The 17,806-nt window shown below is 32.7% G+C and overlaps 1 protein-coding gene across 2 annotated transcripts in view; it reads right to left on the bottom strand.

Moving 5' to 3' along the window:
• The window catches only part of RIMS2 (regulating synaptic membrane exocytosis 2), a 626,602-nt gene that overhangs the window by 108,890 nt on the left and 499,906 nt on the right, over positions 1–17,806 (bottom strand). The window contains exon 30 of one of the 2 annotated variants that reach the window (XM_033842900.2): positions 13,370–13,542. In XM_033842900.2, the coding sequence (XP_033698791.1) occupies positions 13,370–13,542 (173 nt within the window). Of the gene's footprint in view, positions 1–12,229; positions 12,433–13,369; positions 13,543–17,806 lie in introns of those variants that run through there. The other variant, XM_073794656.1, reaches the window with a different exon arrangement.

Here is a 17,806-nt window from a genome sequence, read left to right as displayed (position 1 = left end):
GCATAAAAGATTTATAAAAAACATGAAGAACTGCACCAAAGAAGAATTATCATATGCATATATATTTATATACAACGCTGGTTATATATATCCCACTGGTTGTAGATTATATTTATATATTCTATTATTAGATTATATTTATATATTCATATATATATATATAGTGTATCTATATATAAAACCAGTGGATTAAATATAACTTGGTTCATTTCTGAGATGATAATCCCTGACACAACTCCCTCTTCTAATCCTGTTTTCATGTTCTTAAAGTTGTGAAATATAAATACAAAGGAGTGCATAAGACATATGTTTGATTAAAGAATAATTATAAAGTAAATACTTTTATAATCACTCTCCAAATTAAGACATTGAACATTTTTTTAAAGTTAGAGGCAGGTAGGTTTTGGCTCAATTAAGGAAAGTCTTTCTGGTAGTTACAGATGTCTAAGAATATAATGCTGCCTTATAAGGTTAGATAGTTCCGAATTCTTCAGGCAGATTAGATAATCAACCATTAATGATATTGTATAGGGTTACTGGTCATCACATCTAGATATACTGGAATAGAATGCTCATGTCAAGGGTACAGAATTATGTTTTTAAAAAGCTCTCCTAGTGATATGTTTATGAGCTTCGTTTGGGAACCACGGATACAGGAGGATTCCTTCCTAAGTTCAGAGTACTAGATAACTTCTAAAGTCTCTTCCAATAATGATGTGTGGCTTTCTGTGTATTATAGTCCAGCTATGAAAGAGAAGCTCTACATTAAGACTTTGTGAATCACTAATAAGAAAAATTGTAATTAAGCAGAGGAATATGATGATTATAATATTTCATAGTGGTTAAAGGAATAGTGGGAAAAGGCGCTTAATTTTATCTAATTATTTGATATTTTAAAATATTCTTTAGAATTGTCTTTCTTATTCATTGCCTTTCAGCTGTTTTAACAAAAAACACATTTTTAAAAAATACTGAAATAATTAGGCATTCGTTGATCCATTCATTCTTCAACAAGTATTTGTTGAGGGCCTACACTAGGGACTGGGGACTGGGGATACAGCACTGCCAGAACAGATGGAGACACTGCTCCCATGAAGCTAAAATTTCAATACCGCCTAAATATCTGAGAGCAGCACGCCTAAATCAAAGTTTCCTTTCATTTTTATAGTGATAACCACTTGTACAGATTGAACCCAAATTTTAAATTTATTTTATTAGAGCAGATCAGAACCTTAAACCAGGAGAATCCTCATCTCAAAATGTAAAGAGTAAAAACCTCTCTGTCAACCTCTCAAGTTTACTGTTAAAATCTCATCCTATATACATATGTATATATGATATATAAATAATGTGTACATAACATATAAATAATGTATACATATAATATTAAAGTATATAATGCATCAATATACTATATTATATACTTATATATATCATATTTGGATATATGTATGATATATAAAATCAGTTTTTAACCAATAAAGCACTCTACAAATATGATACTAACATTATTATTTGTTAAAACAATATAACAATAAAGTGGTGGAGACTTTGAAAGTATACTAGCACAATGAAGTAGCTATAATTAAATTAACGAGTACATAAATATGTCCCTTATAGTATTTACTGATTATTATATTGATAGACCTTGATGAATATTTTATATATCCTTAAACATAAAGAGAAGGTTGTTGTTTATTCTATATAATGTATAGACTTAATTCTTTTAATGAAGAGTATGTATACCAATTAATGGCAGAAATACTAAAGCTTAATGACGTGCTAAAATACTGGATATGGGAATCATGCACTACATGACCATTAAATAACAATGTAAAACCAACTCTGGGAGTCTAGAAAATTAGAAATAAGAAGGCATCAAGTTAGAGTAAGATGAAGTAATTCATATAGAGGGAAATTGGGAGACTTTTACTAAGTGTGTGCTAGATTAGAGCATGGCATGTAGACACACATACACACCCACATACATATATACACACACATGCGTATATATGACATAAATAAAGCTCTACACCTGTAATCTCCTTTCCTCTCTGAAAATAATGGTTCCAAGCAAATGTGTTATTGCAAGTATAGAAAAGGATAAAAAAGATATAAAATGGGCCACTCATCAACTCCATCTCTTTACATTGCCGCTTAAGTGCTTTATTTGAAGTGATTCCCTAAACAATAGAGTGAATTAAACTTTAAAATATACATGAAAAGTCAGCAAAATGATCAATGTTCATGATATTTGCTGAAATATATAAGCTATTTCTATGTATCCCCTCTCTCATTGCCATTACTTGAAAGATAAATCTTATCCATATTCCTTGGATAGTACTTCTCCTTTTTGTTGGATTTGCTAATTCCTATTTGATTTTACAATTCTTTTCCTAGTCCCACCTGTCTGCTTCTTTAGGGACAAGATCAATCCTTATAGTAAGTTTTCGCAGCTCCAAGGACCTCTTCTGGGCAATCCCAAGTTTTGTACCATAATTCTATGCTTAAGCTCAGCAAAAATAAAAATATTTATTTCACGGAGAGAATGAAAGCCAAAGTTAGAAATGAAAAATTAAAGCATGTCATTGAGATCAAAGCACACTTCCCAAATACATTTTGAAAACATTACATTAAAATAGTCCATCATAAAGTTTGGGGAATGCTGGCTTAAACACAACTTTTTTGCAGAACTTCTCAGAATGCTGATGTATACTATGAATCTCGAAGATAAGGACAGCATGTGTAGTACAAATTTATTGACCTTAAAACCAGTTATTTTTAATCATCAGTTCATGGGAATTTCTGGAAATACACTTGGAAAGCATTGATTCAAAAGATTTGTTTTTATATTTCTAAGTATTCACACTTCATATTCGTACATTGCTGACTGATTTTAGCTAGAGACAGACCCTTTCAGATTTACATAGCAGGAAGATTAAAAACCAAACAACTAAGGAGGAGAACCTAGGAGACTCAAGTGAAAAATAATATATAATGTTTTAATTATTGTATTTTTTAAAAGATTTTTAAAAAGCCTTATGCTTGGTTTGCATCGGAGCTAAGACAACTATTTGACAAACTTCAAATATGTTCTTAAGCTATTAATTCAGAAAGACTTTGAATGGTTAGTGGCTTATAAGAAATTGTGGATTTTCTTCTGACATTGTTTTCCTATCCTGGATAATGCTGAAAGAATCACTTGTCTCTTCCTGCCTCAGTTCACTTATTCTAAATGTTTTACTAAAGGTAAGCATTATCAAATCACATATTAAAATTCTCTATCTCCCCTCTGGACTTTAAGCTCTTTGAGGGAAGGAATTAGGTCTTGTTAACCAGTATTTTAGCACAGAATCTGGCATATAGAAGATGTTCAAAAATATTGGCTGAATAAACGAAGGCAATTTAGGAATAAAATCATTTTAACTCCAAGACCATTAAAGGTCCATCACTTCAAACTATGAAATACATCCCATAAAAATTTTCCAGAATCTCTACTATATTTATTACTTTGTAAAATGATCTTATAATAAAATCTTTTTTTGCATTTCAGAAATTATTTTCTCTTGTACAAAACATATGAAGGATCTGTCTTATTCTGAATTGTCATCTGGCAAAGTGTTATAGGAAAGTTTCTATGAAATATGCAGATCTAAAAGCTTAAAAAAGTGAGAATTTCATAAATGTATTTTCCATCTCCTCTCCTTTTCTTTCTTTATCAACCCCTATTATATATCAAATGCTTGTCATGTGCCAGGAATGATGTTAGAAGCTTTCAGGATATAATCTTATTAAATGGCAACCCTGCAAGAATATTATTATTATTACCCCCAATATATAGGTGAAGAAAGTGTTTTTTATTTGCCCAAGTTTATATTGTTAGGAACTGGCAGAACTAGGATTCAACCTAGTTTTGTCTGAATCCAGAGCTAAGTTTTAGCGGTCATGCTATATATCTCTCATGTATATTTTCGGAGGACTTAGGTATTACTTATAATACTAAAAATAAATTCTGGATGAGGGTAAGTGACATTATGCTTACTATGAGTCAGTGTAACATGGCATGAAGTTCTTATTCACAACTTTGCACAGCAAGCCAGCTCAATCCCCAACGTGCCAGACTGGAAGGCTAAGTCTCTGCACATGACAGGTGCATCATGGAAGGTAGTAATTCATGCTCCATGATAAACAGAAATAGTAAAATTAAGTTGGTTAATACTTAGTGTCCTGAAAATATGCAGTTGTCTTCAGATAACTTCAGTATTAAATGCTACATATCATCTATTCAAAATATTTTGATAGAAAGTCTCAGAAGACTAATCTACAAAGTTTCTTATTTTTGCCATCCCCAAATGAAGTCATTTCTCTCATCTTTGCACCTTTCAATAGGATTTTAGAATTCATTTTACACCGTTCTTTTGGGACACATTAGACTGGTATGAGTTCGTCTAATCTTCAAATACTGTCTAATGAACCCTTTGCTATCTTTTCTTGTCTGTTTTTCTCCCATTCTTGTTAGACTTTATACAGGATTTTTATCTATAAAATAATGATTATCATTCATCATATATCAAATCAGTAAACCAACCAACCAACTAAATCTTTTCTGACTGGAATATATATGTGTCATAAAACAAACTCCTCTGAAGTAAATTCCACTGACTTCTGAAATAAATAGGTTTCTTTCCATTGGGGAAAAAAGTGACCTCTTGGTCATTGTTGTCAGAGAAGATTGAGATGAGCATGTTGGGTACTGCACTATGTCAGAAGCTCTCCACACCTCTAAACTTCCACTGCTTTATTATGATCTCACTGATTCACACATTCATGCACAAACTTTTATTGAGTGCCTACTATGTGTGAGGTATTGTAGATATTGAGAGGTAAGACAACAAAAAGATAAAAATGATAAATACACATCCTCAAAAGGCTAACTAATGGTCAACAATGGAAGATTAAATGCATACATAATTAACTATATCACAGGGGAGGAAAATGAGCACCACAGGAGAAACTGTTACTGTAAAAGAATATTAGATAAATTACGGAGGAAGAGCAGAGGAGGTGTCTCTTGGATGAATTTGTATTTGACTTGAATATTGAAGGATGGGCAGATACTTTGCTCATAAAGAGAAAGAAAGAAACTATGCTTTAGACACCAGAAGCAACATGAGCATATACACAAAGGAATAAAAGCAAGAGCCTGTGAGGAAAAGGGCCAGTAAATGTGAAAGACTGAAATCAAGATAAGGTTAAAAATTAAAGATTGGAATTATGTCATTACGGTTCTAAAGTCTCAGGATGGGTGTTTGTGGATTTTCTTTTTTTGACTTTTGATCACTTAAGATTAGACTCCCCCTTTCCATATGGAGAATCAGCATTTGAAAATGAAGCCACACCATACAGTACCGCACTGTACTGATATACTGGTATCTAACACAATAATACTCATGCGCGGGAATCCTTTGACTTCAAACTTGATATTATTTTTATTATTTCTATAAAAATCAAATTTCTATATGTTAAATTTGTTCATCCTGAGGGATACCTGTAGTTCTATTAGGAGTCACTGTCAGAATATTGCATGTAGTCTAGAATAACAGTTGTGAATTAATCGTCCTTTTTGGCTTGTAAAAATAAATATTGAATATGATGGAAACTACTGCAGCAGTTTTTTCTACTGCTATTATTTTGTATGGTAGAAGTCATTCCAATTTAATTATTTCTCTACTTTCACACTAAATTTATTTTACTCTCTAACATACAGCCAGTGGGGAAAATGTTAGAAATAAACGTTAACAATGTTATAAATAAAAATGAATTGTATCCATTATAGCAGATAGGTAAATAGAAACATTATTTACCTATAGGTTAATCAGTAGTGGTAATGCTAGAAAACAAAAGTTTAATATGTAAATGAATGTTAATGGACATTTTAAATGTATATAATCCTAAATTGCTATTCTAACCAGAATGCAATTAATTAATCAGTAAAAATGAATCTGGGTAGGCATCTCTGAATAAGATTTCCTGTGTGATAACAGGATAGAATAACCAGTCACCACAGAAATACAAATTAACAGAATTGCTAATAACGATTACACTACAAAGTCAATTAAATTGAATAGGTCTCTTTCAATTACTCTTTGAATAAGTCTATTAATTTATGTAAGATGTGGGAGTAAATGTTAATTAACACTGATCTCCGATTTCATATCAAAGAATAGAGATGTGGTATTGAAGTATAAATATTATGAGTTAGCTGTAAAGACCGCTCTGAAAATGTGGTGACACCAGCAGCAAAGCAACGCCAGGTGGCGCTGTTACAAAGCTATCCCCTGACCACTCATTCCTAACCCTTTTTACTACCATCTTAACTAAAACCTGGTGCTTTCTTGAACACACTGCTTCCCCATGAACATTTTAAGGAAAGTTGGCTCTTAAGAAGTATTGGAATAGAGAAAAAAGACATGCTTGACAAACTTAACCTTAAACAAAATATCATCTGCATTTTATCACCACTACACTCATAATAGTTACTGAAGAAGCAACACCAATTACAGATTTTTTTTTTTTTTTGCAGAGAACTTCTGAGCATTTTAAAAGATATATTCACATCCCATAAAATTCATCTTTTAAAAGTACACAATTCACAAAAGAACAACTTCAGAAAAACTGACTACTCATGTTTTTATGCTATTAGCATAACGAGTTCAGATTTAAGGGCTATTATTTTTAAAAGACAAGATTTTCCTACTAAACTAATCTATGAAACTAAACTACTAAACTAATCTCCATAAGAGATAATAGCTTAAATTATAGAAGTAGATATAGGGTTAGGGAGAAATGGAATACTTCAGAGATAATTAAGCATTAAGATTAATAAGACTTGATTGGAGGGAGGGAGTGACGCCTAGGTTCCTGGTTTGGGCAAATGGGAGGGTGCCAGTGCCACCCACCGAGAAAGAGAGCACAAAAGGAGGAGTGGGTTATTAAATGTAGTTGCCTGTTCCGTGACAGTATGATGAATTTAATTTTACATGCTGAGTTTGGTACGCCCCCAGGACAGACAAGAAGATGGCAAGGACAGGACTGGATAGATCTGGCAGATGGTTAAGGAAGAAACCTGGGCTGGAAATACAGTTTTGGAAGCCATCAATACACAGATGCTACTGGAAGCCACGGAATAGAAGGCAGCATCAAGATAGAACACGTAAAGAAAAGAAGGCCTAGTATGGGATTCTGGAAAATGTCAACATGGAAGGGGCAGAGAGAATGCTCCCAGAGAAGACAGAGGTGATCAGAGAGATGGTTAGAGAACTAAAGGAATGTACAATCACAAGAGCTCAGAGAAAAGAGCATTTCAAGAAGAGAACGTAAAGGTGTTGAATTCTAAAGGTTGGCAGGATACTATATGAAAACTGTTCCGAGTTAGCAGCATATACAATTTGAGGCAGTTTTTTAAAAAAGTTACATAACACAATTGTAATAAAATAGACGTAAAGGAGCAAAGCCTCAGAAAAGAGGCAAAAATAAAAATATCAATTATTATATATAATATAATGATTATAATATAATGTAGTTCAGGAAATTGAATGGAATTATCATGTCTTTTGGCTATGAACTTGAACTTCCTGATAGACTAGATAAAGAGAACATACAATGGATTACATTGTTTTGTTTTCAGTGAAGTAGATACATCTATTCTTTAAGAGAGCTGCTCACAAAATTTTAAAAGAAAGTTTCATATAGACTATTCTAAAATGGATGAGTGGCACAGGAGACATCCTCAAAAATGCTTTTAGACCTAATGCAAAGTAATTCTACTAGGCTGTTTCTTTTAAGAACTTTCCATGAGCATTTCTATTTAACATTGTAGTGATGGTTTTAGCCAGGTCAATTAGGCAAGACAAAGAAATAAAAAGGCATTCAGATCAGAAAGGAGGAAGTAATCAAGTAATCTTGTTTCACAGATGACATGATCTCATATAGAATATCCTAAAGAATTAACTAAAAACTTTTAGAGCTAATAAATGAATACAGCACAGTTGCAGGTTTCAAGATCAATTTATAAAAATAAATTGTGTTTCTATATACTAGCAATGATCAGTCTCAAAATGAAATTAATAAAATAATTCCACTTAAAATAGCACCAAAAATAAAATACTTGGAATAAATTTTAAAAAAAGAAGTATATGTTCCCTGAAAACTATGAAACATCATCCAGAGAAAGTAAACATAAGTAAATGGAACACCTTGTGCTCATGGATTGGAAGACAACATTTTTTAAGATGGCAATAATCCCCAAATTGATCTAATTAAACACAATCCCAGTCAAAAAGCGCAGCTGCCTTTTTCCCCCCAAATTGGCAAGCTGACCGTAGTATTCATTAGGAAATATAAGCAACCCAAAAGAGAGGAAGGACAGCGTCATAACCACTTGGGGGGGGGGTTGTTTTAAAAATGCAAATTCCTGGGTCCTTACATGATCAAAATTCTAAGAGTGATATTTGGTGTTTTTTTAAAAAGTCCCCTTTTTATGCACAATCATAAAACAGAGGAGGTCTATAACATAGGAGTAAATAAGCGGTACGCGTCGTTATATTACATAGTCAGGAAAATGTATTATCACATTTTAACTCTGATCTGTAACTCTGATCTGTAAGTTAGCAGTAATAAATATTTCATTAACAATTATTCTGCTTGCCCTTTTAAAGACTATAAGAACTTTTTGCTAGATAATTTAGATGGCTTAAGTCTTAAAAACAGCTATTCATGAACATTTGAACTGATGCCATCTTTTTCCTTTAAAACATTTTCCTATCTCAAGAACGTTTTCTTTAAAAAGAGAAAACATAATTCCATACCGTTTATAGACATGCCTGAGAACTAAATTTTTTTTTGATTTTTGAAACTTTTTATTTATATTTTGGCCTTACAAATAATCATTTTTAAATTGACTCTTCTGTAAGAATGTAAAGCACAAAAATTTGCTAAATATCAGATTCACACAAATCCTCAAAATGTTTTCTGTGTAGTCTTCATTAATGCAAATCTTTGTGTGAATATTTCACTCTTACCGTAGATCTTGAACCTGTTTTACAATAATGAAGCCATAAAGTTTTTAGGCAGTGCATTCATTATAAACTGTAACATTTCCATTAAAAGGAAAGCTGGGTAATACAAAAATATGAGAGGATCTGAGAAGCAGGCAATCTGTTGAGGCTCGGTATATCTTATTTGGTTATCTATGAAAATTTATAGATAACGAGCTTCTTGAATTATTTTTTCTTTTTCTTATATGCCCAGAACAGAACCTGGGGGAATGGATGAGTAATCTGATCACAAAGCTACCAAATGTTGTTGGTTTTGACAATACTATACTGTTCAATATTTGTTTTTCTATCTTCCACTGCAGATTTACTTAAGATCTCCACTTCTTGTGCCAAATTCTTCCATCAAATATCCTTGTGAATTAGTTTAGGTTTCTTGATGAAATTTTCTGGATATGGAGCTATCCTTAAACAACCATCTACACAAGTCTAAGAAACTGCTTCACCCTCAGGCTTAGAAGTTTAGAAATGCTTAATTTCACCTCTATCCCCCAGTTCATAGTATATATTGCCTGACAAATTTTCTGAATAAATATTGGTTGAACGAATGATTTCTCCTTACATCTGAACACTTTTTTTCTGGGCCAGCCTACCACATATATATGGTATGTAATCAGCAAATGTACATAGATATAATGTAGACAGATACCTATGTACAGAGAGTGAGAAAAATATTTTAAATGGTAAATATAATTTTGGATTTTCTAGAAATGATTACCAAATAATCATTAATGGTAGGGGGGCATTTAACCAGGCTAATATACATGTGTGGAAATATAAATAGCTAAATGTGAATGTATTGTTTATTAATCAACTTTGAAAACATATTATATTCAAATATTTAATGGACCTTTTTTGAATTTACTTTTTGCTATTCATTTCCTACTAGTACATTCAGAAGACTTACTTTAATAGACTTACTATAACACAAACAACATAATTCTGTATCACACAATGAGATACAATTACTGTAATGAAAATAGCAACTAAAATGGATTTGGTTCATTGTAGTCACTGTGTTAATTTTAAGTATACCAGCATTGCTATAGATACTTAAACCCTGAAGTCAGAAAAAGTTTTTTCCTTTACAAAATTTGGATTACAAGTAAATGTCAATGATGCATTATAGAATAAGATTATTTCCAATAATGTTGTATAAGCATGTAAGTTGTTTTTGGCATTTAAATAATCTATGATTCTGTTCATCAACTACCAAAACGAAATGTTACTGGCAGTACTCAGACATAGCTTCTCTTGGAATAAAGACTGTTCATTTTATTCTGAGAAATGAAAGCAAATTCAAGATCCTATGCTGCAATAATTAATTAGCAACACCAGCATTTTCTCACAAATAATTGCAGTTGACACTTTTTGCCATCATATGGAATATATGTTCCCTAGAGACATCAGCCTGGCCCCCTAAGGTTTACAGTTGCGAAAGTATTATAGTTACTTAAGCAGAGTACAATGCCTTGATGACTCATTGCTAGGAATATACCATCTTTCCCTTTCCTGTGTAAAATAATGTGGTCTTTTCAAGAAGAAAATGGTGAAGAAAGTAATATTAAAAAATCGAGAACTCAAGGTTATAATCTTCTTCAAACTTTTCCCCACCAAGCCAGATATGCTAACATAGGCTTTTGGCTCCAGGCAGACACCAAGGGGCTCATGTGTTCTCCTTTACACAGTTTATAGAATGGAAAACACATTAGAGGCTCACATTTTGCTCTGCTTTTGGAAGAAAGGAAACTCTGTGTCTCTTTCCAAGGAAATCTTGGAAAGTTTTCTCTGTGAATTAATGATGAAACGACCCAATGCCAAATAAACCAGAAAAATGCTCTTCATTAATAAGGTAATGTAATTATCAAAAGTTAGATAAACAACGAAATAGACTTGAAATTACTAGTTTAGACTCGAATCACAAAATATGCCTAATTTAAGATTTACTTTTAGGTTTCGTGTCTGTTACATAGAAACCTTCATAGATCACAGATATAGTTAAATATACCAATCTGAGACAGAAGGTGAAGTGTCACAGAATTAGACCACTGAATCGTATACCCAGGGGGTAAACATTTATTCCAATTATCTTTCTCTTTAAGTCCGGGTAAAGCACAAACTGAGATTGGATTTAGATACAATAAAGCAAAATTTGGCTTACAATCGGGGTGAGTATTATGCCAAGTGCATTCTAGCACAAAATCAAGGTCTGGATGGATTACTAGAAAACCAAATTCCTCCAAATTGCACATGATTTGCAATTCTCAGTCTCAGAGAAATGTAACTAGACAGGTCTCATCTCCTCAGGCAGAAGGATGGAGTCTACTGCGGACTTGTGCCGACATGACTTTCAGTACAGCACTGTAAAGATGGTTTCATATTTACATAGTGCATTGTGTTATGAAAATGAAAATATAGTTGTTGTTATGCCTTGCTGATTATGTTTCTTCCCTTTTCCCCTGTTCAAAGCTCCTTCTCTGGCAGTTTCTCTAGCTGAATGAATTTCTAGAGGGGGCTAAGTCAACATGTCTGCCTTCTAATAAGCCCTAAGGCCTCTATCTTCTCAGAGTATCAAAGACCACTGTTCCTACTCCACAATCTTCCTCAGGAATCAGAACTGCACTAGACCCCACCAGATAACTATGACAGGCAAGGGACTTGCTTTTTTCTTTATTCAGAGACAGAATAAAGCTTACTTTTTGCTACCTATTTTGCCATTCATTTTAAAAGTTCTAGTATATAGTATTTCTTATAGTGCAGGCTACATTTTTTCAGCCCCTTCAGAACCTCATTTTAAAGGTTTGACTCTACAAATGAGGAAGATATACAGTAATTCATGCTAAAAAAACTAAAGGGAAATTTACCTTTGATCCACCTAGTCAAAAAGAACTTAAAAACCCAATTAAATCAGACTCTCAGAGCTATGGTATACAAATTAAAGACTGTTTAATAAATCAATCTGTTAGGTAATAATTTGCTAACATTAATTAGTTGCATTAGAAGCTAAAAGATAAAACACAAGAAAATAAACCAAATGTAAATGGCAAAATAGTTTTTAAGAGTAGGAGAAAGGACATTACTAACGGGAAATGTCTACGAAAATGAGCAAATTTTACCTGTCATCATCTTGCGAGAATTGCTTTTGCAAATCCTCTTTATTCCACTGTTCTTTTTCTTTCCCTTGTTCAGGTATATCTTGTGTTTTTTCCTCGTCTCCTGATTCTCTGTTTTTCTCCTTATTACATGTTTTTGTAATCTCTTTCCCTTTCTCATTCTCATTAATTCTTTCTTCCTTTACCTCTTCCTCCTCATGAACTATCTCTTCATGCTTATCCCCTTCTTTCCCTCCCTCTTCTATTCCCTTTGGCCTTTTGAAAGCGAAATAAATTGAAGGCATGCAAATAAACACAAAACAGAAAGAAAAAGTCAAGAAAAAGTGCATACAAAATTAAATAGAAAAGTAATGATAACTACTAAAACATAAATAAAAATGACATCTTTTAAGCATTGAAAACTTTTTCTCCAGTGTACACCAGAGAAGCACTGTGTAAGCAACACTTAAATCATAATTGTTTTTAAATCATATTGTCCTGTTACAAAGTTGCATGGAAAAAATTGTGGTCTCTCCATTATTGTTTTGTTTTGATCCAATAGGAGTAAAAAAAGACTAATTTAGCTCAGGTGTCCATAAAGTCTATAGGTTGGGTGATAAATGAAAATTACACTAAAAAACATACATTACATTTATAAATTTTCTTGAGAAACTGAGAATTTTTTCCATGCATTTATAAAAAGTTTCAAGAGGATGGGAGAGCACCTTACTAAAAAAGTAATGTTCTTGTGTTTTCTGAATTACTAAAATGTATTCAGCTAGGAAAAATCCCCTCTAAAATATGATTTTTCATATTCCTTAGAATATTAAAAAATTCAGGTCTTCACTTAACCATCACTTTAATTTCAGTAAAGATATAATAAAAGAATTACTTTTTAAATAACAAAATTGAAAAAATACCTAATGATATTATTTCAAATAATCTAGTAAGACAATAGCTATAAGTTCTGTAAAACTTTTCTGTGCAAGAAGTTTGAAATGGAGACCAAAATATAATTAAAAGTAATCTGTACAGAAGTTCTTATTGTCTTAATGATATATATTAACCTTTTAGAAGTAAAAGATTTTACATTTATCCAAAGAAAAATAAAGATCTTCTAAAATATATTTAGAGGAACTTCCTGCTTAAAGTCCCCTTACTCACCTGATTTTCTTATTTCCTCTTGGCCGTTCTGATTGGACAGACATGTAGCTTGTGCTGCTGAAACGAGAAGCACTACTAGTCCTTGAAACCGCAGATATATCACTTACATCACTGTCCGAAGATTTAGTGGAAATATTATCTGCCCCTCTATGAGGATCCCATCCTGATCGATACTGTTAACACAGATTGACAAATACGCAGAAGTTGTCAGTATTACCACACAAAGCAATTATTCGCTTCTCCTATTTCAGCACTTTAATTGTCCACAGAGGATACTGCAAAACCCCACTCAGTTGCATATAAAACAAAAGTGAATGGCAATTATCCTAAAAGAAAAGTTCAGTTTATATGAAACCCTTGTTTTTAGCAATGACAATTAGAGAATTTTTACCACACCCCAATGAAGACCATTAAAACAGTTTCACAACAGGAATGGCCTCAGGGAAGAACATTTAGGTAAAATCTGGGAAATAAACATTTGGCTTAATATTAGGAAGAAAAATTTTTTTTATTTCTGAATTTGAAAAAAAAGTATGATGAAGTTGCCATTGTAACTTATAAAAACCAATTTTAGTAGCATCAATTTTCTCTTTAATCCATTATGCTTCACTGAAAACCTAGAGATAATATAAAATCTAATTATTAAAACACTAACTTTTTAAAGAAAAGCCAAGAGAAAAGAGCAAGTTTAATTTCTGAATGGTTGCTGGAATTTTGATGAATCCTAGAAGTACTAGAAAAAATCATTATTATTTACAATAGTTCAAACTTTCTGGAACTGAAATAATCAGATGGTCATCTGCCAGGGTGCAGGGTGTTCTGGGTGTTCAAATATTCTGATAAATTGAAAACCTTCATAAATGCTTTATGTTAATGACATGTGGAATGTAAAAAAGAATAGGTTTTGAAGTCTGAAAAACGTGGAGTAAGGAAAACTTGCTAGCTGGGTAAACTTGAGCAAATTATTTCACCTTTAAAACACTGTTAATAAAATAATAGGGAAAATAATATCTTCCTTGCAGGGCTGTTTTGAAAATTAGAAATAATACATGTGTGGTGTCTGGTATAATATAAAATAATGCAGCCAGTATTATTACTGTATGATTACTACCTGATGGCTATTACTAGGTTAAGAGACTATCTGCTAATAGTTTTTTTTTTGTAAATATGCTCTTAAACATAATGGTGAAAAATCCTTACTTGGTCAATTTCACAGTGGAGATCTTTTAAATCATAGATACTAGCAAATTTCATAAAGCATTAGAAAGATGATTATCTTATATAAACCATTTACTGTGACTTGAATAATCATTACCCTAATAAATAGTTCTGTATGAACAACAATTCACTGAAAATATTAGCTAGATATAAACATTTTGGTAAGACAAGTTGAATGACAGTAGGGTGTAGCGTAAACATTAGATCAGATTCAAATGAGCTGTTTTTTTTTTCCCCCAGGATCCCCCAGTATCTTGTTGTATATTTTTGAGTTAATAACTGGTCATTTTCTTTAAATGTAAAATATAAGAATTATTTTGAAGGCTACACAAAATTTTAATAATCAAATCCTTAACCTAGAAATATATATTTATATTAGATGAGATATGGCCTTTCTTAATCCACTCTCACTTTCGACTTTGTTGGAATTCTAAATTATCAAAAAAAAATACAGTTAGGGCTTCCCTGGTGGCGCAGTGGTTGAGAGTCCGCCTGCCGATGCAGGGGATATGGGTTCGTGCCCCGGTCTGGGAGGATCCCACATGCCGCGGAGCGGCTGGGCCCGTGAGCTATGGCCACTGAGCCTGCGAGTCCGGAGCCTGTGCTCCGCAACGGGAGAGGTCACAACAGTGAGAGGCCCGCATACCGCAAAAAAAAAAAAAAAAAAAAAAAAAAAAAAAAATACAGTTAAATTCTTCAAAAAGCTATTGCCTTTTTTTCAGGAAATATCTATGTAAATAGAACTGTTATGTTTGATTTTAAAAGGAAGACTATTTATTTACAGTGGATTTATTTGGAGAACATTTAGTCCATGGTATTCTTTTTCAAACTAAAGTCGTTTTAAAATATCAAAAACAGGGCTTCCCTGGTGGCGCAGTGGTTGAGAGTCCGCCTGCCGACGCAGGGACACGGGTTCGTGCCCCGGTCCGAGAAGATCCCACATGCCGCGGAGCGGCTGGGCCCATGAGCTATGGCCGCTGAGCCTGCGAGTCTGGAGCCTGTGCTCCACAACGGGAGAGGCCACAACAGTGAGAGGCCAGCGCACCGCAAAGAAAAGAAAAAAAAAAAAAAAATCAAAAACAATTTACTTTAAATGACAATGTCTTCAGCCATTGCCTAGAACAGCATTTCAGTGGTTGGATCCAATATTATCTATGTTAACCATTATATTAAAAAAAATATATATATATAATATATACACATATATAGCCAGTATATACTGGCTAGCATAGATAACGTTGGATATGTGTATATATGTATTTTTTTCCATGATATTTATTAAAAGTAAATTTGATCTCAAGTTGAGACACAAATGGAAGTAATTTCCATTTTTGGACATTTCATATATATATGAAAAATGTATGTTTCAAGAAATTTTTCAAAATTATTAAATTGTTCCCAATACTACACTGCATTGGGAGAACTTTATCTTACTCATTCTTAGACTTTATAATAAAAAGGAGAAGCATATTGCTATTTATGTCTTTAAAAATAATTTATCATTGAATAGAAAAGCAGTTTTGGTATTACATTTTTTTCCTTGCTTTTGCTCATGGGATTACTACATCATCTAAATGCAAATGAAAAGCCACAACTTTTAACTTCAGGAAGTACTAAGGGTAAATGTAATCATGAAAAGCACATGCTCCGGAGTGAGACTGAATCATTGGTATGAATCTTGGCTACATGAATTATTAGGTTTGTGATCCTGAGTTCCAGTTTTTTATCTGTTAAAATGTGGACAACAATCATACCCATCTCCTAGGTTTGCTGCAAGGATTAAATAAAATAATGTACATAAAGCGCTTAGCACAATATTGGACACATAAGAAGTGTTTAATAAATGACAAATGATGACAATGATGATTAGATAGTAGCTGAATACTGGCTTAGTATCAATTCCAGGAATATATTTACCAAAAGAAATATTAGGTAAAATACCCAAGAGTAAATGTATTATTTTAAGACTGCTCTAAGCTATAATAAAATGTAACTATTTCTATATATATCTAAGAGACACATTTCAGAAAATATATTTATAAAGCAAAATAAAATATTAAATTAAACTTTCCCCCTAGTATGTTCTCAGGCCTCACCTGCCCGTTTGGACAGGTTCATTCATATCCCATCGCTTCATAGGGAACTACTAATTCTCAACTGCAGGATAAGGAATAGCTTTATCTCAGCAGGAAATAAATGACACTTCTTGGCTGACATAGAAGATGCCTCATTTTTAATATTTGCTTCTGGTACTTTATCCTAATATCCAAAGCCACCTGGTACCTGTGTATCCCATGTCTTCCTGATTGGTTCTTTTCTGATTTTCTTTGCCTTCATTTCTGAATCCTAACTGCTTTTTGACTTTTGTATTTCAGTAGTTGGTATTCTGACTTTGCATATTCTAGCCTTTGTCTTTTCAGGTCATCATGTCTTTTGATCCTGTTGCTATGATTCATAGGTACATACAGGTTAGCCTAAGGCTTAAGAATTTTTTTTTTTAAACACACATGGTATATATACATTGCACATATCTTTGGCTAAGACCTCTCACATAATCTAGTTTGCTGAGCTAAAATTTTGGATATGCAAAATTTAAGGAAAGATAAGATTCCACATACTATAGTTTTAAGCCTTTATATAATTCATCACATGCTACCTCTTGTTATAGGGAGGTGTGTGTGTGTGTGTGTGTGTGTGTCTGTGTGTGGGTGTGAGTGTATTCATATTTATTGGTAGTTTTCAAACCTTCTATTAAAATAAAAGCTCCAAAAAGCCAGAACAATATCTTCCTTATCTTTGTAAGTCTCTTAGCACCTAAGAGTCAAAGATTTAATTTAATTTAAACTCGGAGGTTTAGCTTTTGTACCAGTAAGATAAGGATAAATTTCATTTTAAGGATTCTTGTGAGGAGTAAGAGAAATAATATATTCAAAATACCCAATCGTGTGCTTAGCGCATAGCAGCTGCTCATTTCCAACACCGAAAGCAGCGGGTCATAAATAAAAAGACACCAAAAGGAATAGTTTAAATAAAGGAAAACTACAAATTAGCTAAAAGCTCTAGTTTGATGATGATTTTGTTGTCTACCTAAGGCTTGTACCAAATGCATTTTTCTGTCTATTTCTAACATGTTTACCTTTGGGATATAGCTCAGGCTTCCATTAAAAATAGACACATGATTAACAGAATGAGAAATTTGGAAGTGAGAAATAATGGGAA

This window comes from Tursiops truncatus, chromosome 17, assembly GCF_011762595.2.
Source record: "Tursiops truncatus isolate mTurTru1 chromosome 17, mTurTru1.mat.Y, whole genome shotgun sequence".
Classification (NCBI taxonomy): Eukaryota; Metazoa; Chordata; class Mammalia; order Artiodactyla; family Delphinidae; genus Tursiops; species Tursiops truncatus.
This window is presented reverse-complemented; position numbering and strand designations above follow the sequence as displayed.